This window comes from Rattus norvegicus, chromosome 9, assembly GCF_021556685.1.
Source record: "Rattus norvegicus strain SHRSP/BbbUtx chromosome 9, alternate assembly SHRSP_T2T, whole genome shotgun sequence".
Taxonomy (NCBI): Eukaryota; Metazoa; Chordata; class Mammalia; order Rodentia; family Muridae; genus Rattus; species Rattus norvegicus.
Window position 1 is genome coordinate 57,427,823 of NC_141542.1, and position 23,476 is coordinate 57,451,298.

Here is a 23,476-nt window from a genome sequence, read left to right on the forward strand (position 1 = left end):
GGACACCTGCTCTTCCTAATGTAGAGGCGGCAGTCAGGAATGAGGCGGACATCGGCAAGAGTGAGGGAGGTAGGGGTGCACTTGTGACAGACAGATGGCTGAGATTTTGTGGCTGGTCTTGGGGTGTGATCCAGGTGAGGTCAGCAGTTTCTCTCCTGGGCTTGTTGCCCTCTAAGCCGTGTAACATGGCAGGGCCCAGGCCTTCAGCAGACTCTCCTGTCTTTAGCCTGAGAGTCTTCTGTTGGGAATCACAAATCCTGTCTGGGAGTCCATTGAAAGGACATTGAACAAATGTTCAGGTATGGCCCCCGATGAGGATCCGAGGCTTTGCTTTATCTGGTTTTCAGGGGAGTGTTCTCCACATTCATGTTGGTGTGGGGTTGTGTTTATAGATGTCGCGTGGCTATTCATTTCATGTTCTTTGTGCATTACTGGGCCCTCCATACAGTTCACTGAAGATTCTAGCATCCAGGCAGGAATTCTACCTGTCTTGGTTTTGAAATTTTCCCATCTGAACATCCTAGATCACCATGGACTGTAAAATCAGAATTTCTCCAGTGACAGTGTAAAAGAACAGGAAAAGGGAAGGGAAGTGGGAAGGGAGGAAGACAATGCCCGGAAACACTGCAGTCTCTGAGCGGATGTGTCTGTCTGTCTGTCTGTCTTGAGGGCCCCTCACTGAGAAAACAGGAAAATAGAACCTAGGGCTTGGGCACCTCCTGGGCATTGAGTCATTTCTGCCTCAGTTTAGTTACTTAAACAAACAAACAAATTGTCAAGTAAAAGTGGCTCTAGTTTTCTCTGTACACACAAGTCCTGAATAGAGTTTTTAAAACATGTGTGGAACGGTGAATCTCTAGTTAGGACGGATCCATCACCCTAAAACCTTCAGCGTGTTCTTCCTTTGATTTCCCAGTGATAAGAGAGAGCTAGGAAATAACTCCTCTGAGTGCTCTTGGAGGAAGCACCGGGGTGGAGTGAGGTGGGTGGTCACAGATTAGACTGTCCTACAAGCCTTCTCCAAAGCCAGGCCCTGGGCCTCTCCAGCTAGCTATCTGGGTTTTGTATGATCACATTTTAATAATTTTAATGGTGACTAGGGTTCCCCCCCCCCCCCACATACCCGTTTTATACAGCTCTTGGTTTTTGAGTGTTGGATTAAGGTTGTAGTTTTCAGTCTGTAGGCTTTAGACTCCCATGTCAAGGCAAATTCCTGACCTTCCCTGTGTATTGTTCTTCAAGCGCAGCATACGAGGGTGAGTGCATGGGACAGCTGGTGTCTGTAAGGAACAACAGGGGTGTCTGGCCCTGGAGAGGCAATCTCCCCCCCCCAACTCTTCTTCCTTTCCCTCCTCCTCCCCCTCTTCCCCTTCCTCTTCTTCCTCTCTCCCCTCTCCCCTCCTTCCCCCTCCTCTGTCCCCTCCCTGCCCTCTCCTCCCCCTCCCCTTCCCCTCCTCTCCTTTGCCTTCTCCTCCCCACTTCCTTTAGATTGTGTGTTCTGTGAAGATGTTGTAACTCACTGACCATCCCTGGATGGTCTGAAGGGAGGTACTGCTTACATGGAATTACCTAGAAGGAGAGGTCATCGCAGGGGCTCGAAGGGGCTGGCTCCTGTTGAGCTTGCATGTACAAAGGCAGGTTCCTCTTCTTTATTATTTGTTGAAAACCATTTGCTGACTGCCCACTATGTGCAGGCCTGGATTGGTATTGATGGTGAGGACTTAGAGTTCAATAATTAGTGACTTGCCATCTCTTTTTTCCCTCCTTCCCCTTTTTTTCTAGCACCTTAAATAACAACCACCACTAAGAAACAGCTTCTAGCCTGGTAAAGGGAGGGAGACTGTCCCTACCTACAGTTTGCCCATGTCTGCATATGTCTTGTCTCTGGGGTCCTGTTAGCATGGTTGGTTAGTGTGAATGAGAGGACAACATCAGGGCTCTCATGAGTGCTTTGTCAGTTCTGTCAGAATAGGGTCTCACTGACTGGAGCTCACTGATTGGCTGGACTGGCTGGGCAGTGAGCCCCTTGGATCATCTTGTCTCTGCTCACAGTACTAGTGTTCCTTCTGGGTGCATGCTGTCATGGCCAGCTTTTGACATGACATGGGGACCAGCTTCTCACGAGGACCTGAACACACTGCCCAATGTGCTGTCTCCCACCTCTCTTTTTTACAGAGAACTCTGTACTTAGAGTAAAACACCGCAATCCACCAGAGATGAATAACTAGACTCTGAGCTCATGCATTTCAGGCACTGTTCCTTGGCGTTCGATGGCATCTGACACATGCTGTACAGGGTGTGTGTGTGTGTGTGTGTGTCCGGAGCTCAGGTTGCAGGGAATCCCCAATGATGCCACAAACACCTTGTAATCAAATATTTGATTTTGGAATAATTTTTGTCTTTCTGTGGTAAGGGCAACATTTAATTCAGAGGTTCAGTCCATTATCATCAAGGTGGGAGCATGGCAGCATGTAGGCAGGTATGGCGCAGGAGAAGCTGAGAGCTCTACATCTTCATCTGAAGGCTGCTAGAAGAAGACTATCTCCCAGGCAGCTAGGATAAGGGTCTTATAGCCCATGCCCACAGTGGCACACCTATTAATAGTGCCAGTCCCTGGGTTAAGCATATTCAAACCACCAGACCCCAGATTCAATTATGTTCCCTTTTTGGGATCTGCACCCACAGTGTAAGAAGCTGTGTTTTGAGACAGTTTCTAAACAACAGAACAGATATGGAGAGTCCAGATGACTTGGCTTTTATATTCCCAGGTATAATAATTCCCTGAAACGTTCTAATTGCAGGACTGGGTAGTACCTGGTGTTCATAGTAATTTCCCTGGGACATCAGTAAAAGCCTTTGTATGGTATTCAAGGATTCAGGGTTTTAGAAAGTTTCTCATTCATATCAGTTCCTTAAAGAAAGCATGGTACATAGTGTATTTTATTTTACTTTTCTTTGCTAGCTCAGCTTTGTCTTTGATTGTGGAGGGGCGTGGTGTAAGCCAGTAATCATATTGTCATCATATTGGTGGCTTTTCACTCTCACCACCAATATTCTTTAGTGTTATTTCAGAGAAGTTGCTTTTGCCAGAAGAGGGAATGATTCAAGATTGAGGTTTCTAATCTTTAAACTCTCCAGAGAACAGGTGTTCTGTCTTCTTTATTAAAACACAAGTTCTGACTGGTCTCATAATATGTTACATTCTTAACATTTCCTTTGTCTGCCTGCTGGTCGGAAGCACTGGCCCTGGGAGACCGGGAGGAGGCAGCAGATGCTGGTGGTAAGAAGTAGGACCTATGGATGAGTTTTGCATAGTTGTGAGCCTGCCTGCTCTTAGCCCCGGGGCGGGGCGTGCAACTGGAGGTCAGAGGGAGAGAGACTATGGCTCCTGCTGCCATGTTTTGTTCTCTGGCTGGGAGATGTTTAGGACACTCAGCTGTTTTCTCAGTGCTCTGAGCTGGTGACTAGCTTCCTTGGCTAAGAATGTTCACAGAGTGCTGTCTGGCTGCTGTGTCCCCTTTCCGACTTGCTAATTTTCTTTTTTAAAGACACTTCCTGGGGTTGGGGATTTAGCTCAGTGGTAGAGTGCTTGCTAGGAAGTGCAAGGCCCTGGGTTCGGTTCCCAGCTTTGGGGGGGGGGGGCTCTCCCTAAAGTCACTTCCTGGAAAAAGTGTACTCGCAGTGGAGATTGTGGTTTTGAGGTTCACAGTACAGAACCAGTTAAACTGGTCTCTGCCTTTGGGATGGATGGATGGTGGTCATCAAGATTGCTTAGTGCTGATCTCACCCTGTTTACCACAGGGCCCTGGAGGCTCCATGTGTGTGCTCTAGAAACTGAACTCAGAGCAAGGGAGGGCCTCGGAGGTTTCAAGCTGACCTCTGGGTGGTCTAGATGGAATGGTCATGACGTGTCAGTTTGGATGGGGCGTCGGGTTGGCTCTTGGCTTTCCTTCCTCGTATGAAGTGTGTAAGGGAGAGGTGAATCTGGGTCTGTCTGGTCTTCGCAGTCTTTTTTTTTACATGTTAAAAATATTTTTGAGATTATATTAAAATTCAAGATTTCTCTCCCCTTTTTTCCACCCAAACCCTCCCGCATACCTCTTTCTTTCCTCTTTTTAAGTTCGTAGCTTCTGTTTTCATTAATTGCGGTTACATCCCTGTATGTGTGTGTAGACATACACATTTCTAAATATGCCCTGCAGTCTGTGTAATGTTAACTCGTGTGTACATTTTGAAGACTGACCGTTTGGTAGTGGGTAGCCAGTTGGCGTGCTCTTCCCTGGAGAAGACTCTTTCTCCCACTCTCAGCGTTCTTCAGAAGCGATCCTGAAATCCTCGGGTGCACGAGAAGCCAGCAGACACTGCTTTAGCAAGTCGTGGTCTCATCCTACTCTCTCAGGCAGTCCTCATGCTGGATCTGGCTGGAGCAAACATATGCACATTCTGTGGGAACAGGAGCAACGGTTTTATGTTTATTTTGAGCTTTGCTTGTTTACTAGGGAAGCGTAACATCTCTACCTTAGGTGATTTTTTTTTCTTTTTTTAAAAAAAGATGCGTTTGTGTGCACATGCGTGTATTCGTGTACGTGTATGCATACCAGAGAGCATGTTAGACTCCCTGGAGCTGGTGGTTGTGAGCCTGTATATACAGGTTCTCTGGAGGAGCAGTCAGTATACTCTTGACCACTGAGCTGTCTCTTTCAACCCCTCCATAAACTTTTTTTTAAAGTAAAATTGTCTTTGTGTGGTGCATGTTCACACGTGTATGTGAATGAGGGTGCATTTGTCTGGAAGTCAGAGGATAGATAACCTTGGGTGCTGCTGGGTCCTTGCCTTCTTCCTTGAGGTACAGGATCTCTGTGGATTGTGGATAGCCAGACACAAGCTAACTGGTTATTGAACTTCCACAACTTCTGTCCCTGCCTTCCTCTTGCTGTAGGAACACTAGGCTTGCAGACATGCTCCATCCAGCTTTATGTGAGTACTGCACATTCAAGCTAAGTTCTTCTGACTTGTTATCCAAGCCCATTCATCAGCTGAACCCCCCCCCCCCCCCGAGCATCACTCAGATGTCTAGGGACAGGTTTCTGATGAAACAACATTGATAGTTGAATGCAAATGAGAAGCAGTCAGACCACGAAGAAATCTCTCTAACGTCGTGAGAATCTCTCTTGGTTGGGTGCAATGTGTATGACAAGCCATTCGACTCTAAGAGTACAAATATTGCTTCTCTTATAAGATAAATACAGTGTTACTCCACACCGTGTGTGTACCACTACCAGTATGTGTAGAATCATCTACATGAAGTTTCTATTTAATTTGGCTAGATAGGATACCTCTCTTTAACCTGCACACCTGGTAAGGGGACTGGGTCATCTCTAAGGTTTACTTTCTCTGTTTTATAAGATGAGGGTGGTGGTACTTGTGTTACATTCCATGAGGAATACAGGCGTTTGTCCAGGGCACACCTGTCCACCAAGTATCCCCAGAGCTGGGAGGGGCTTGTGTCTGTGCTCTGCTCTTCCCGATTCCAAGGCTGTGCAGGCCTTATTCAGGTTTGCAGAGCTGAGGTCACATGACCTGGCACCTGTCTGTACTGTGGGTTAGAAAACACTTATTTTTCCCACGTGGAGTAGCTGCACACCTAATTTCATAAAGTAAATAAAAACTTTGTGTATCTTTTGTGTGTTTTGAGGTTGAATGGTGCCAAATGACAGAGGGACACAGACTTTAAGGAAGCACAAGCTTGAGGGAGAGGGAGAGGGAGAGGGAGAGGGAGAGAGAGAGAGAGAGAGAGAACACCAAGAGCAGAAACAGGGTGAAGTTATAGTGGCTTCCCGTCAGGGGTGCATAGCAGCAAGGATTCATAAGGGTGAATCAAGATGAGTCTAATACTTTGGAATGGAGTTGGAGTTGGGCATGCATAAGCCTACAATTTGAGAGACTGAGGCAGGAGGATCATCAGGACTTTGAGGGTAACCTGGGTCTCATGAGGCCTTGTCTTAAAAAAAACCCCAAACTAATTAGCCAAAGAAACTTCTTGCAGACGATGTGGCTTAAGGCAGTGTCGGGACCATCCCTGTGGGTTCAGTCCAACAGAAGCTCTCTCTCTACCTTCTTGGATGTGTTATTTATCTCTCGAATTCTTGTTACTGAGACTTCACCAGTCATTGGACGTAGAGAACCATCAGATATTTTAAGGAGGTTTAGGTGGTCTAGGAACAGATTATGCAACATGCATCAGTTAACTAGGATCTGATGCTAGAAGGAGCTCTAGGAAAGTGGACATTGCCGTCTGTCCCCTTATGGGGACTGAGAAGCTTCCCTTATATCATTCGGTATGCCCTTCCGTGGGCCAGGGACAGACTTCCTTAAAGGAGACGGGCTACCACAGTGTCCTGACCTCTAACACTCTATAGTGTGCTTTTTCTTGGAACATGTATTATGTATTGCATATTTGCAAGGTGGCACTTTTGGCTTGGTTAGAAACAATTAAGGAGAGTTGAAAAATAGGCCATTCTTCCTTAGCTTTCCCTGCCAAGCCTAGGGTTGGTTTTCTTTTTCCTTAAAAAGGAAACATTCATTTTCCTAAAATTAAAAAACAAAACAAAACAAAACAACAACAACAACAAAAAAAACAGAACAGGATGAATCAAAAGCTGTGAGGTTTCTCCACCAAGGGGTAATTCTGGTTCCTGTGAGGCGGGCAGACTGTGATGAAGTGACACTGACAGACTTATTTGGAATAAAGATGCCAGAGCGTTTTGACAGACTCATGGGTTTTGTAGATCTGTAATCTAAAGTGGCACTATATGAGGCATCTTAAGAGTCCCTACTCGGCATAGCATAGTTGTGTTCTCAAAAAGAAGAAAGAACTTCCATGCGGTTCTCTGTTCCCATCACCTGATTTCTAGCCATGAGAAGGTTGCCTCCGTGATTTGGAAGTAGCTGCATAGAAAGGCTGGAAGGCTGAAGGGCTGCGTGGGTACTCTAGGGCCTGCCACATGGCCGAGGCAGAGGGTTCACTCACACTATGTCTTAAATGCACTCTTCCTTCCTGGATTCAAGAAAAACACAGTTTTACTTAGTGATTGTGAGGCCATAGTCATGTGACTGCTGTCATAGTCATGTGATTGTGCGGACATAGTCATGTGACTGCTGTCATAGTCATGTGATTGTGAGGCCATAGTCATGTGACTGCTGTCATAGTCATGTGATTGTGCGGACATAGTCATGGGAGCTACTTAATGTGATTACTGATAGAGGACATAGACTCTCATATTCTGGGCTTGTATTTGCTCACGTGGCCCACACTGGTGCGACGTGATTGCTGTGCTCCCTGATGCCATGAAGTATATACCACGACTCTGCCCTCTGACACGGCAGTCCAAAGCTGTCTCCAGTCCTGTTTGTTGAGCACTTCCGTTATTATACTAGTTCTCAGATAATGCCATTTTAGGGGACTGCATGGTTCTTGTTGTAATTTGAATTCCTGAGCCAATTCTGTGAGTAAATGGAGAGTTGTTCTTAGGTTTAGTGTTATAAATTTACTCTTTCTGTCATAAGACCAGAGAGTTTTTGGGAAATGTGAGGATGTTGTTGCCTTGCCACAGAAGGGCCATCCTTAAAATTGATTCCTTAAGTAGTTCATCTTCAAGATAGTGGAGTGGCTCCTAGTTGCTTCAGAGAGTAGGCGGATAGCCACACCATCATCAGTGTGAGAGGAGAATGATAGTACTTTTTTGGATTTTGTTTTGTTTTATTTTGTTTTTAAATACAGCGTGATATGAATAAGCTATACAGTTTAGGTCCTAAATCAAAAATTATAGTTGAGACAATGTTACTTTGCTTGTCCCTGAATCTTTTTGCATACTTCCTGTTCTCTGGGCAATAATCTTCCTACTCCTTATATTTGCTATAATTTGTGGAATCTAGTAGTAGCTGTTGGGAGTCCAGGAAGAAGGCAGTTACCCATGTATGGCATATCGAGTGAATATCTAGAGGTGTTTTGTTTTTGTTTCATTTGATTGTTTGTGAGCCTGATATGTAGACAAACACATTACTTTAAGTTGATTAGGATCCTGGAAGATGGCTTCCTGACTTGATAACCAGACCCTCCATAGAGGTTCAGAATCCCCTGGAACTTCAGTTCTAAGGGGATCTGTGCCCTCATCCGACCTCCGTGGGCTCCGGAATGCATGCAGTGTTAAATAAGCTTACACGTACACACATATACACATACATTTAACAGAGTCTTTTGAGAACCTTGGAGCTTACGATAGGTACATTAGATCTCCGAGAAAAAAAAATGATATTTTATCTAAATTCGTTTGATCTGCTTCCTTATTTTCACCAGCTCTGCCATTCTATTGGTGAGCACGCTCTTACCGTGATCACCTTTTATCAGTAACAGGAAAAGCCTGGAGGGAGGCTGGCTTATAGACGTTATCCACTCCATCTGAATAACTGTTGTGAATGTTGGTAATAACCAGTCTTTCTTTTCTGTGTCTTCAGGGTCGACATGTTAAAACGGGTCAGCTGGCGGCCATCAAGGTTATGGATGTCACCGAGGTAAGGTTGAATTGACCATACATGTTTATGAAGAGATCGAGACTTTAAAGTTACTCCAGCCCAAGTACCTTTGCCCTTCTCGGCGTAGTTAGTGGTTGTGGTCACCTTAGTGCATGGCTTTCCTGCGGCGTTAAGGCTCCAGGTCCAGCAGCAGGCCCGTGGACGAGTTGTTGCAGATGGTCTCAAGAAACGAAGACTCTTGTTTGCTTAGTGCACTTTTTATTTAAACAACTAACCCACAACAAACTCCCTCCATCTGAGTGATGTCATCCTTGGCCACAAGATGGGCTGTAATTGGAAACATCTTCACTAATAGGAAAGAAAATGTTGGGGTGGGAGGGACCATGGGGGGTCACATGAACGGCGATTGAAGGGAATGCTCCCCTTAGAGTATTAGACCACATCTGTGCCATTCCATTTATTTATTTATTTATTTATTTATTTATTTATTTATTTATTTATTTATTTATATTGAGAAAAGGAAATATTGAGCCAAGTTCCTAGAGGCTGAAAGACAGAAACATCTGTTTAGAAAGAACGTCAACTAGATTGTTGTTGGCACAACTTAGTGGCAAAAGATAGTTCTTTAAATAGTCAGTGAAGATTTCCTGTGCAGCTTTAGATGGGAAAAGAGAACTGAGCTAAATAAAATGTGAGCCCATGCATACACGCACACTCACTCGCGCGCACACACACACACACACACACACACACACACACACACACACTCGAGGGTGCCTCTGTGAGTGTATCCTTAATGGGTTGTGAGGAGCTAGGGCTACCCCATAGTAACCTGTTTTAGTTTGTCTCATCCTCTGTACTCACTGCCTTCTATGCAGTGTTGAGTCAGATTCAGCGCAGTTACCGAGTTCTAGAAAGAACTAAGCAGAAGTCTGCAGCGTCTTTACATCAGATCGTAATTTCCCTAAATCTGGGGCTTACTGAGGAAACTGATGGCTGCCGATGAGTCATCCATAATCTGGAGAGGTGTCCTCCACCATCCCTGCTCCTCTCACACAGCATGGGCCTCTCCAGTGCGCACATTTGTGAGTTAGAATTAGGAAACATTGTAGCCCACAGGTGACAGCTGTTGAATCCCGCAGACCCACTAGGGAGGATGTGGGGTTCTGTGGGGTGACTTCCCTCTTGTCTGTCAACAAGGATAGCTAGAGACTTTTAAGAGGAAACCTGTTTGGTTGGTTATCCAAAAGATTCTTGTAACAAATTGTGCTGTGGGCAGGACAGTTCTGTGGAAAAGTAGATGCTTTTCAGCTAAACGTTTCCATTTGTTTGTTTGTTTTTCAAGACAGGGTTATTCTTTGTAGCCCTGGCTGTACTGGATTTCACTCTATAGACCAGGCTGGCCTCAAACTCAGAGATCTGCTAGCCTCTGCCTCCTGAGTGCTGGGATAAAAGGTGCACGCTACCACTGCCTGGCTCATTCAAAGATTTTTAAGGATCAGTGGAAGAGTGGTACATTTGAACTTACTGTAATTCAATGTAGTAGGTGTTTATGAAGTGCTCTGAGCCTGGGCCACGCAGTGACAACTTCTCGATGAAGTCCCCGTTTCTTCCCGCGTGACCCCTGTTGCTGTTTTGGGATATGGTGTCGCCAGAGCCACAGAACCTATAGACTGGGTTGGGTGGTCTATTGTTAGACTTAGGTACCACTTTAAATGGTCCAGACATGGATATATCCTTTATAGGAAGCAGAGGCAAGCAGATCTCTCTGAGTTTGAGGGCAATGTATGTAGCAAACTCCAAGACAGCAAGGACCAGGCAAAGAGACCTTGTCTTTGTAAGCCTTAAGCCTTGGGTGTTTATGGAAGCCAGAGTTTAGTTTCTTTCCGGACTTAGTGCTTTCAGCCCACGCTGTGTTTCCTGAGTAGCTGCTGTGGCCTCCTGGTATGTTACTTCACACCTCAGATCCATTTCAAGTCTGGAGCCTCCTCTAAGGCCAAGTTTGATTATAATTGTGCACCACATGGTCACCAGAGAAAGGAAGAGAAGCATTTAGGAGAGTGTAAAGAAAATCAAGTCCTTTCCTCTTCTGACAGTAGCCCTTTGGTGTATTTCTTATTCAGTCATGTCTATATGAGAACATGTATGGGTTCATGCATACCTGTACATGTACTACATGCCTTTTGTATTATTGTTGCTATTTTCTGTGCTGGGGATAAATGAGGCCCTTGTGTGTCCAAGCTAGATAAGTGCTGTACTGCTGAGCTACAAAAGGTGTTTTCCTGCTTGAAAAACAAGGTGGCAATGGTCAGGTGATGGACACGAGTATTTGTAGTGCTCCTTTAAAAATAATTAATGGGGGGCTGGAGAGATGGCTCAGCGATCCTGAGTTCAAATTCCAGCAACTACATGGTGTGATGGAATCTGACGCCCTCTTCTGGTGTGTCTGAAGACATTGACAATGCACTTATATATAAAATAAATAAATCTCTTAAAAAAGTAATTAATGGAAGCTCATGTATTCCAGTAAAGTCAAAACTGGATGGTGAGCTTAAAGCCCCCGTCAATCAACCATTGAGTCTGTTAGCTCCTCAGTGATGTTTCTTACATGCTCTTCTGCTGTGGCCTGGGGCTCAGGAAGGATCCCGAGGAAGATTGGGAATAGAAGGTTGTGAATAGAAGACCTTGGACCACTGGCAGCATGGAAAGCTTGCGCTTGCCTGTCCCAGCACTGAGGCTTCTGGGCTCATGTTGCTGGGGCCTGGGTGTCAGATAAGAGAGGTTTGCTGCTAAGCAGCAGATGTCAGCTCTGGGCAGGGGGGAGGGGAGGTCATTGGAGAGGGTCCTCTTGACAAGAGTGAGATTGTCTGCTTGCCATTTCGTCTCAGGAGCACAGAGGTACAGGAGCCAATTCCTGGGAAAGTCACGAGCATGCGTCTTATTAGGAGGGACTAGGTGCTGGTCAGCAGGCTCAGCGGGTGCGGGAACAGTGGGTGGGAAGACCACGGCATGGCGCTCTTGTTGGCAGCTCCAGCTGCAGTAAGTGGGGATGTAGGCCTGCCCCACCATTGTGTTTGGTTATGAGAAGAAGCCGGACATGACACTACAGATGGGGCTGAGTAGTCTGCAAGGGAGGCATTTTTTTATAGATGTGCAGATCTCTTCCTATTTGCTTTGATCTTGACAGAATTAAGAATTGAGGTCAGAAGGGCTCTTCTGAAGGAAACTGTCTTTTATCTGGTTGGCTTTGGAAAGGGTTTACAGAGCATATTACAGATTTATTTATTACAGATCTTTGTTAACGATTTGATATTAGTGCAGCAAGTGGGTAGTGTTATATGTGTTTTGTTTACAGTAACTTCAGGCTGAGAGGAGCTTAGGGAAGGAAATGTCTAGAGAAGACTCATGCACTGCTCACCCAGTCTTCCCCAGCGATAGCATCCTGCAAAGCACAGCCTCATAACTCAAGTGTACAGGATGCAACTGACTGGACTATATAAGGTATAGAACTTCAGCTTCGGAGCCATGGCACAGGCGAGATAGTTAGAACAAGTATGCTGTGTAACTTAGGACCGAGGCAGGCCACTAGAAACCAACTAAACACAAACCTGTCCAGGCACTTGTAGTGTTGAAAAGAGTATTTGATGTTTAACCAGGGCTTGTTACTGCTGAACTGGTATGCCCCAGCTCTTGTCATTTAAATCCTTTTAAAAAAAGATTTATTTATTTTATATATGTGAGTACACTGTTGCTCTCTTCAACACCAGAAGAGGGCATCAGAACCCATTTCAGATGGTTGTGAGCCACCATGTGGTTGCTAGGAATTGAACTCAGGACCTCTAGAAGAGCACTGAGCTATCTCTCCAGCTCCCGTCATTTAAATTCTTAACAGTTTCATTTGTATTTACATAAGGGCGCATAGATGTGTATAGCATAAGTATATTCATTCTTACAGAAGAGGGGCAGTGTCTGTAGGTCATAAGCCTTAGAGAACTGTGGGTGGCCGGCTGCTTTTCCCTATTCTGTGCTGTTTTAGGCAGCAAAACTGACACCCAGCCATTCTACAACAGAAGGCACAGGTCTTCCGTGTCCTACTTCAGCTCAAGGTGTGGTACTCTGTCTGTATAGGGAAGATCAGCTGTTGAGTGTACACAGGGTGTGGCCTGGATTCAGTACAGCTTTGCCTTGTTGATAGATTAGTTCTTGTAGGCTCAGGTATGACTGTGATGCTGCTGCCTGTGGCTTGTGTGGGTTGTTTGTTTCCCCCCTTCCTCCTTCTAGATGCAGTGTGAACATGGAAACTGAAAATGGTCAGTGGGCAGGAGAGGGAAAGTGGCATAATCTGATCATTCTTCTCAGCCTGGCTGGAGGAGGGTGAGCCAGGCAGATTTCCATGTGATAATAGCCTTTCTGCTTAGGTAATGATCTTTCGGGTCTTCATGGAGTAGTCCTTAAAAGTTTGTCTCTATAAACTAGTATGGACTATTGGAAAGGAAATATCATTTGAGAGTCTGTCTGTCTGCCTACCTGCCTGTGTCTCTCCCCACCTCTGTGTGTGTGTGTGTGTGTGTGTGTGTGTGTGTGTGTATGTGTGTAGGTGCCCTAAAGGGCTGAAGAAGGTGTCAGATTCTTCACAAGTGCATAATGCTGGTGGACTTAATTCTCCTTCATGCAGAAGCCCAGCTCTGCTCTCTCACTACTTTGAATGTCTGAGTGAGTGTAGGCATGGGATGGTAGGTGGTCCTCTCTCTGACAAGTGTGTTCTGTTTCTTGTCTCCGGGGAGAGTTCCACTTTAAAAACAATTGTTCTGCCTTGGCTAAACCCAGGAGGCTTCAGACAAACTCTCACCAAGTGTTTTGCTTTATGGTCATACAGAGTGACAAGAGATGAGGGCCTCTAAGGAGGGTGACTGTTGTTACTCAGTAGTGGGTGGCATTGCCTGTCTGCTGACCGATGAGAGTGGCTGTAGTGTTCTGGGGGCCTTTGCCCAGACCTCTCTCCTAGAAAGTTCCTCTGCCTCCCTGTCATCTATCTGCTTACTGTTAGTGCACCCATGACTCTAAGAGAAGGGGAGGGGGAGAGGGTAGGTGTAGGAGTGGGGGTGAGCGCTCAAGGGACTTGAGAACCCAGTGTCAAGTTAGTGAGCCATGGCTAGACCAAAGTGAGATAAGTGGTTGGTGGGCTGCCCTGGAGTCTGTCTTATGAGTCATATTTGAGCAGGATTTTTATTATTTAGTTTCTAATTACCTAAAGCAGAACTCTTTCTTTTACTTTAAATAATTGGTCTGCAGCTTTCTGAGTGGCTAAAGCAGTAGTAGGCTTAAGGTAGCAAAACCTCAATTGTCAAAACCTCACAAGTTTTGTTTGCCTTTTTGAATTGGATCATGCTAATCCTGTAAAAGTATATTTTTTTGTCCAGCAAAATCTTATCTTCAACTCTCTTATACAGCTTTAAAAAACTCATTTGAAAGAACAACTGTTCTGATAAGCTATACACAGTGCTCAGTGTCAGGGGATATGCAGTGTGTTCAGAGATACCAGCGTGCATTCAGACTTTGGCAGCAGGAGAGCCGTGGCAGAGGGCCCGCCTGGGTGACACTGTTGGGTAGGACCAGCAGCATCCATCCATGGCTACGTGAATCAGTTATCTTTCCTTTTTACCAGTTGTTTGGGAATCTGTAGGTTATTAGAGTCATCCTTCCCGGGTTTTGGGGGTAGGAACGCCTGCAGGTTTGTCTGTCGTTGTGTGAATGGAGGTGATCGCACATCTAGTTAGTACTCAGACTGTCGTTCATGGTGGGAGAGTTAGCTGGTTACACTGGCGGTGACTGCCCTGGCCTGCTGTCCTTGCTCCACCCACTGCTGTTAGCAGGAACTCAATGCCTGGATTGTGTACATTCACCAGGGCCTGTTTCATGTTAGACTCTATAGGAATACTCTATAAAGCCAAAGATAATTGTAGTTCATTTTCTTAGAACCACAGCACATATTTTCTGTGTGCTATGTGCTGCAAAAAGATTTTCATGCTAACCTAATATATTATTTACCATTGTGGGTGGCCTCACCTGCTTGGAAGGGATTTTCCATCTTGGATGTAAAGAAACTGAGTATAAGGGATTGATTCATGTTAAATTTAAAGCAAAAGCTTCATCATCCTTGTATGCAATGGGGTGTGTGTGTGTGTGTGTGTGTGTGTGTGTGTGTGTGTGTGTAAAACAAAGAAAAAGAGGCCATGACTTTGAAAGGAAGCAAAGTGAAGGGTGAGGTATGTGGGAGGATCTTAGGGAAGAATGAGAAGGGAGAAATGATGTAATTATATTTTAATTAAAAATATAATTTAATTAAATCGGTTGCTCACTAATACTTGTAAAGTCAGAATTAGAAAATTCTTCTAAATTAGAAGAATGAATTTTACCTTACTGGTTTCACAATTATTTTATACTTTTATAATATTCTTGAATTTGGGGGGCATCCAGTTAGTTACCATAATTATTGGTGGTTGGATCACCAACTAGCTGAGGAGTGATCTTAATCCATTGTTGAGACCATGGCCTTTAAAGTCTGCGTCTGAGCTCCTGTGCACCTGAGGCCGTGGGCTGGCGGTAAGAGGTGTGCTTGCTCACACACAGGTACTCCTCCACATGCCACGCCCTCCGAGCAGCCCTTGGCCAATCCTCACTTGATCTGTGTGAGTAACACTGTTCAGTGTGTAGGGCACTTCTCTTCTTTCTGTGTAGTGTGCAGAGCTCATGGAATTTGCCACAGGCATGGTCCAGTAAGGAGCCTCAGGCAGTCAAGTAGAGTGTGTGAAGGCAGTTGCTGGGCGAGCCCCTTCCTTCCTCCCTCCCTCCCTCCTTCCCTCCCTCCCTTCCTTCCTTCTTCTCAGGAATGACTTACATAAGGAAGTTGCCGATCTTAGCTCAGTGTTTTGCATTGGTACTGACTGCAGACAAGCCTGAGGCCTGTAGTGTTTCTGGCCTAGCCTAGCAAGGCTGTGTGCTTCTTCAGGTTTGACAGTGACCCTTCAGCATCAGGGATGGGAGACAGGGAGGCAGACCATGAGAGCTGACAGAAATCTTATGCATGACCATGTGGAAAGTTAGAAGATTAAAGAAGAAATTACCCTAGAGGTAGTCAATGCCAGAATTTCTTCCTCTTCCTTGTTTCCTCTCTTCTGTCCATTTAACCCTTTTAATAGGTACCTGACACATGCACACTTATACATGTATGGTTACATTCTGACAGATACCTAACATGTGTACACTCACAAGTTCAACCACATTTTGATAGGTACCTAACACGTGCACGCTTACACATGTATGACCACATTCTGTTGCCAAGGTCATACTGCTTCGATAACTTCTGGGTTTTAGATTTTAGATTCTTAGGCTTTATAAAACGTTAAAGTGTAATCACTTTTGTAGAGAACTTGGTTTTGGAAATAAACATAGAGTATTTGAGGGTGTATGTCATTGAAAACACACTTAGGACATTTTGCCTTAAACATTGGGATCTACCAGGATTTCTGGGTGTTGACATGAAACTTTGGAACAACGTGTGTGTTACTGGGCTTCAGGAGGATCAGCATTTGCCGTTTGTTGTTGTGTTTCTTGGAGGGCTTTATCACAGAGTTGTGCTTTGACTTCTGTGACACCATGGTCTCCTTCAGGGGAGCATAGTCCTCCACACTCATTCATAAGTGAGTGGCGTGTAGGAGGGGAGAAGGCTCTGCCCGCTCTGCTGTTATTGTAGTTGCCGTCTCTTGTCTGTCCTGGGCTCCAGGTGAGCAATAAGGTCTGACTGAATGACTCAGCAAGGAGGGAAGAAGGAAGGCTCTCTGAGGGCTCTGACTGACTAGATCTGCCATCAGGCAGAGAACAGCTTTGAGGCCGTGGCCATACCCAGAAGAAAGGCATTGATTCAGTTAAGTAAAGAAGAACATGAATTTAATATTGACATTGGTGTGTTTGAGGGAGGGAGCACTTTTCTTTCTCCATCACTTGGGCATTGCCAGTTTGGAAGAGGATTGCGGCTTTTCCCCAAAGCACTGACTGATTTGGGTGAGGATGTTACTTTGAAGGCTGTCATTCTTGTGGCCTGATCCCATAACAAATCCCATTTATTCTACGTTGTATCCTCTTCTAGAATCTGTAAAATTGTCATTTACATTTTGTTGAATGGTGAATCGAAGTCATGTAACTCTTTTATGTTTGAATCAAAGCCAAATTAAGCTTAATCGATTCTGTGCTACCTTTAAGATGGCTGGTGCTGAGTATCCCACTCTCGGATCTGCCTGGACCCTGCAAGGTGAAATAGTTTGTTTTCTTTCAGGGACACGGCTCAGTTGTAGATCTTGGGGCAGAACTCTGCCAGAGACTTTGGCTCACATCACAGCTCCCTTCTCCAGCTTCACAGAGACCATCAGTTGCCCTCCCGCCATTTGCGCAGCTGTCACTGACTGATGATTAATTTTGTAAAGAAGCCAGGTGGAAAGAGGATGAACTCAGAACATTCCTCAGTCTTCTTGGGTCCCAGTCATTGTCTCTAAGGTGTCTCTGTCCCTCAGGCAGTACAGTCATCAGTGGAGTGAGAGAGACAGAGAGACAGAGACAGAGACAGAGAACTTAGATAATAAGGGATGGAAGCCACATTTTAAGGGAACCCAAAAGGGATGGAGACATTAGCTCAGTGGTAGAGCACTTGGCTAGTACACTAAAGGCCTTGCAAAACAAACACGCTTACTTCAGACACCTAGGGGGACGTTAAAACCAGACAGATACCTACTAGGCACACTCCTGTGTGGTGTGCTCAGACAGTGCGATGGGCAGTATGTTTCATTTGATTCGTTTACAGCCCATAGCTGCTATGTAAATTAATGCCATGCAAATGTTGGCTTCTCCCAGCCCCCAATCCTCTGATAGCCAGGGAGCGAACTGAAAGCTTGTCCACTGTCAGAACCCAGCTCCAGACAAAGAACTTGTCTGTGAGAGTTGCTCCTGCTGGGCGGAGGCCAAAATGCTAATTGGCACCAGCTGCATTAACTCACGAAGTGGGGCTCAGCAGCTGCCTCCCCATTGAAGGGAGCCAGAGGACAGCCCCTTTGCTCCTAGAGCTCCCGCCCCATCCTTCAGATCCCCATGTGTGATCACCTTGGCTCCCCTGAGGTGGAGTATGAAGGACACAGTAGTTTGGACTTACAGTTAGACACATGGGGTGGCATATAAGCCTCCTCTGCTCTTTGTCAGTTCGACCGTTGGCTTACATTTCAGCCCTTCGTCTGCTCACCTGATTTGTCTTCCACTTGAACCAGTTGTTTACTTTTGTGGTGGTATGTGTGTGTGTGCATGCGTGTGTGTCTATTAAGTGTTGAAATAAGACCACCAAACTTATTATTTTTTTTAGAAAAAGATGTGTGTCCTCCCTACTGATGCTGAGTATAGAACTAGGGTTCTCTGGCTGTTTCTTTTAACTCCTGAGCCATCTCTCCAATCCCCAAACTCTAGTCATCAAAGGGGATTTGGAAATCATCCTAACTACATTCTAAAGACAATATAAAACACTGTATACTAAGTCTTCATCGTAAGATTCTAGTTGTAATTGACTCAAAGGTCCTTGGCAAATTCTATATTTTCTGATGCTTTTTTTCCCTCTGAGGCTAGGCCTGCATAATTAGACAGTAAATGACAGTGAATGACACTCAGCATCTTTCTATTTTATTACATGATTTTATTTTAAAATCATGAAAACAACAGAAGTGATGTTCAGAGTGTCTGTTACATTACATCATCCTACAGTAGTGCTTTGGGATGGAGACCGCGATTTCCCATCAGGACCTTTTCAGTTGAGTTTCTTGCGCCTTAGAACTTGGTTGCTGAGGACTGTAGGACAGATTTTGGCAAGCAAATGAGTGCCATCACTGACTCTCGATGATGTTTCAGTCATGTGGAGAGGCTACTGTTGACTTTGATTGTGCTTAAGGTCTTGTGCTTCACAGACTCTAGGATGTAACCCGGAAGAGTCCCATTGTACAGTCTGCAAGGTCTTCTCCACCACATCAAGTTTGTAGCCCAGTGTCAAAGGTGTTACAGCGTGAGTCTTGGGATGGTGCAGCGTGATGGCAGAGCACAGTGTTTCTCTGTCCAAAGATGCTTAGGATCACCAGAAATGGACCACGAAAATCTGCCGATCATATTTCTCAGTATACATACTCAATGTTTTCAGACCAGCGGACAGCACTGTTTAAGCTTTTAACAGTTTGAGACTATATATACACTTGGTCTTTTATTTAGTCCGTGGGTTATGGAACCTTTGGAAGCTTTGACTTCTTAAAGGGACAAACAGCTGGGTCTTAAAAGAATGCCTTCGTCCCTGGAGGAAGAGAACACTGCAGCCTGTCAATTGTTGATCTTAATTGCTGCCCAGGGAGCAGCTCCCTGGAGGCTCTTACAGCCCTACTCCCTGCTAAGAAGTGGACCCCTCTGTCTAGTGGGTGGAACAGTGGTCCTGGGTTAACGGAATGAGATGGAGAGTGGGAGGGAGGGAGGGACACATGGGTAAAAATGTTTTCAAGTCTGGGCAGCTCATAAAGCACCGAACTCAAGGATTAGACTGATTGGACTTTAAGACAGAGTTAATATTTGAACTTTGTCCTACCTTGTTTTTTTTTTTTAAACATTTTTTTTAATCTTTTTATTTTATTTTATGTATATGAATACACTGTAGCTGTTTTCAGACACACCAGAAGAGGGCATCGGATCCCATTTCAGATGGTTGTGAGCCACCATGTGGTTGCTGGGAATTGAACTCAGGACCTCTGGAAGAGCAGTGAGTGCTCTTAACCACTGAGCCATCTCTCCAGACCCATGTATTCTTTTTAAAGACGATCATACCGCGTGTGTATCCTTGGCCAGCCTGGAACTCTGTGTGTAGAGCAAGCTGGCCCCAAACTCAGAGGTCCCCTTGTCTCTGCTTCCTCAGTGCTTGGGTTAAAGGCAGACACTATCACCCCTGGCTGTGCTCTTTCTTCCCAATCTCTGCATGCCTGCTACTGTGAGTGTACAGCAAGAGGACGTCTGGCTTTCTGGGGCCTGTGTTTAGCTGTGGGCCTTGTTCCGGGAGCAGCCTCGGGTGGCTTTGTAAACAGGGCCCTTTGTTCCTCACCAACAAACTCACAGCCTTCTCTTGTCTCACCTGTGTTATCTACATCATCCTGTATGTATGAGTGTGTGTATACAAAGGACATGATTAAGGCCTTTCTAAGAGAGGTTGACTCTTCTTAGTTATGTCAGGGACCGTGCTTCTTTCCGCTTCTCTTCATCAGCACTCCTTTCTGTTTAGTATGAAGTTCCTTTGGAGAGAAAATTCAAATCGAGGCAGTTTTTATATTGGCCAAGTTAAAAGCTGGTTTTTGGGCAAGCGTGTGCACACACCTATATATTACTGAGAAACCCCAAATCTCCCAGGAAAGGGAGAAATGCCAATAAAGAATGAGTGTGAAACCCATTCTATGCAGAAACCCAAGGGGCTTGCAGCAATGAAGTGAGTGTATAAGGAATTCTAGAGATGTGCTCAGGTGTATTCACTGACAACATGCACTGTGCTTTCCTACCCCAAGGCTGATTGATTCCTACACACACACACACACATTATTCTCTCTCTCTCTCTCTCTCTCTCTCTCTCTCTCTCTCTCTCTCTCTCTCACACACACTCTCTCTCTCTCTGTTCTCACTTTAATTCTGATTTTTTTCTTCATTTGGACGGTACTTGGAGATCTTCCTTAGCCCGCCCTCTTACTGGAGTTTGTCAGCGTGTGCAGCAGGTGACAGGATAAAATGCTCATGCCGATGGTTGTAGTTCCTTCCCCACGTGTATAGGAGAAACAGACTGCGGTTCCTCATCCCTGGTCATTCACACGATGATGGTTCCTGCCTGTATGTCCCTCTCTTTCCTCCCTCTTCCTCTTCCCTTCTTATCACAAGGGCTCTCCCTCCCCCCACCCCTCACCTGCTGCTCTCACCTGAGTGGGAACCTTGCACACTGTCCCTGAAGTCATGTGTTGTCGTCTGTCCAGTACCTTGCAAAACTTTTCTTGTCTTAAATATATTCATAAATGTTTCCTAAGGAAGAAATGGCTTTTAAAAAAAGATCATAGTATCAGTCAGATTACCTTTTTATGTGTGGTGTTTGACCTAAGCAAATTGCCACTCAAAGAAGTGGGTAGATGGCCTGAGGGTCATTGGTAGAGGGGTGTCTGGGATTCTGCCCTGTCAGTCCTGCTGATTATCATACTTGTGGTCATATTCAGAAGAGCAAGCTGTGGATGAACAGAGTTGTGCACTCTGTCCATTTCACTGGTGTGGATGGGAGGAGATCAAGTCGGCCAAGAGCCACATGTTTTGTTATATTTTCCCCTAAGGATGAAGAGGAAGAAATCAAACTGGAGATAAATATGCTGAAGAAATATTCTCATCATAGAAATATTGCAACATACTATGGTGCTTTCATTAAGAAGAGCCCTCCAGGACACGATGACCAGCTCTGGGTAGGTAGATACTTGCAAGCCTTTGGCGTGTGTCCCATCTGTGGTTGTTATAGTAAGGGGATTGAGTGCTTCGCAGGGAGCGGGAAGGAAGGAACAAAGGACAGGGGCTTCCTTATCCTGTGTCTGCACTGTGGCAGAGAGATCAGGAATGGGCAGCCATCTTACAGGAAGTTCTTCGGTGAGAGCCAAATCAATTTCCCTTTCTGCTTCCCACCAAGGCATTGCCAGTCATTCATTAGTAACGTTAACGATAGTAGTTTATTATGAATAGTAAATTCCATGGAAATTTCTTGAACTGACACACTTAGCCTTTAAAAACAAAAGCAAGGGGTTGGGGATTTAGCTCAATAAGGCCCTGGGTTCGGTCCTCAGTTCCAAGAGGGAAAAAAAAACAAAACAAAACTATTTCTATTGAAAACACTGGCTGAGAGCCTGTCACGTGTGTGAGGTGTGTGAGGGAAGCGGAAGGTGATGAGTTTATAAGGCAAAAAGGTAGATGGATAACTGACTTTAAGAAGGTTAGTGTAGGAAGCGTGCTAACATGCAGCGGTACTGAAGGGCCAGCGATAGATACACCCAGAACCTGCCACGCAGTTTCTTGCTACTGATAGGTGACAAAGATGTTGCCGGAAACTCACAATGGAGAACAGTGTCTGTGCCGGACAACTCCAGGGAGACTCAGGAATGGAGCTCGGTTGAATGGAGCTCGGTTGCTGTCTCTCGTAATGCACAAAGATAATTGAAAATAGATTAGAGGTCTTAATGTGAAATCTAAAGCTCTGAATCTGTTAGAGGACAGCATAGGGCAAGCACTTCAGTACAGCATTGGGCAAGCACTTCAGTACAGCATTGGGCAAGCACTTCAGTACAGCATAGGCAGGGCTTTCTGGAAAGGACGCCAGAGTTCAGGCAGTAATAGCAACAGTTGGCACATGGGATTGGATACAATTAAAAGGTTCTGCACAACAGAGCAAACAGGAAGAAGCTATTTTAAAGGACAGGAGAAAACTTTTTCTGTCTGTACATCTGACAGGATTAATATCTAGAATATACTTTAAAGAACTAAATAAACCAAACAGCTCAATCATAGGTGGGGCACTGAGCAGGCAGTCCTCAGTGGAAGCACGTGTCACCAGCAAATGCCAGTGAACACGTGCAGCCTCCTTAGCTCTGGAGGAGAAGCAGGCACTGTGAGGATGTGAGCACAGAACTCACACGTGTGAAATGTAAATGGTCCAGCCACCGTGAAAGTTCCTTTTAAAAAAAACACCCTAAAACTAGAGATACTGTAAGATCCAGCTATGCCACATTAATTACCCAGAGGACCCCAGTGCGATATGTCAGAGGCCATTACCTGCACACATGGCCACATTATGCAGCCACACTGCATACCTGTGGGCAGATACATAGAAAATGCAGTACGTACGTACATATGTACGTATGTACACACACACACTCTCTCTCACTGGAATTCTGTTCAGCTGCAGAGAAGTTAAAACTGCATTTGCTAAAACAAAGATGTGACTGAGATCATCCTGTTCTGTGAGAAAAGTCAGATTCGGGAAGACAAATATTGTTAGGGTTTTTGTTTTGTTTTGTTTTGCATTTAGAGTTCCTTAATGGTACATAAAATTACACACACAGACTGTCTAAAAATAAAGGCGGGGAGTGGAAAGTTCCTGAGGAAGGAGACCTGAGGCCATCCTGTTTCACACACACACACACACACACACACACACACACACACACACACGTGTATACCTGTGCACTGTCAAATAAGTAAAGATACAGATGGCAGTGTGCTTGGGTAGTCTTGGCACACACAGACTGTTAGTTTAGTTCCTGTTACTGTGTTAAAGCACTGACAGAAGCAGCTGAGGGGCGAAGGGTTTATTCTGGCTTACACGACAGAGTCCCTCAGATGGGAGTCATGGCCGCCAGGAGCGTGAGGCCAGTTCCTCACATAGCAGTCCTGAAACAGAGCAGACAAGAAGTGCAGTGCCCACCAGCGCCTGCCATCAGTGACTTGCTTCCTCTGTCAAGACTCCCTTTCCTACATGTCACATGACCTTGTTACAGGCGCCAGCAGCTGAGGACCAAGTGCTCAATCACAGGAGCCTGTGGGCGTCTCTCATTCAAGCAAAATGTACAGACACACTAGAGAGAGGGAAAGAGGAGGGAAGGGAGGAGCACAGGGGCTGCAGAGGGAAGGACAGGAAGATAGCAGTGAGACAGCGATTCCTATCTTTAGTGCTTAACTCCAGTCATAGGTGAAGTTTTGGGACAGTTCAGCTCCTTTTCTAGGAAGTCCACAGGTGTCGTTATCATAGTTAGATGTTACAGGTACACAAATTTCAAAACTGTAAGGGTTTAAAAGTCTCATTTCCCTTTTGATTTAGACT

The 23,476-nt window shown here is 45.3% G+C and overlaps 1 protein-coding gene across 52 annotated transcripts in view; it reads left to right on the forward strand.

Annotated features, from left to right (window-relative positions):
* Window positions 1-23,476, forward strand: part of Map4k4 (mitogen-activated protein kinase kinase kinase kinase 4) — a 125,632-nt gene that overhangs the window by 52,057 nt on the left and 50,099 nt on the right. For all 52 annotated transcript variants that reach the window (XM_087565186.1, XM_087565187.1, XM_087565188.1 and 49 more), the window contains 2 exon segments: window positions 8,515-8,571; window positions 20,949-21,074. In XM_087565186.1, coding sequence (XP_087421312.1) covers window positions 8,515-8,571; window positions 20,949-21,074 — 183 coding nt within the window.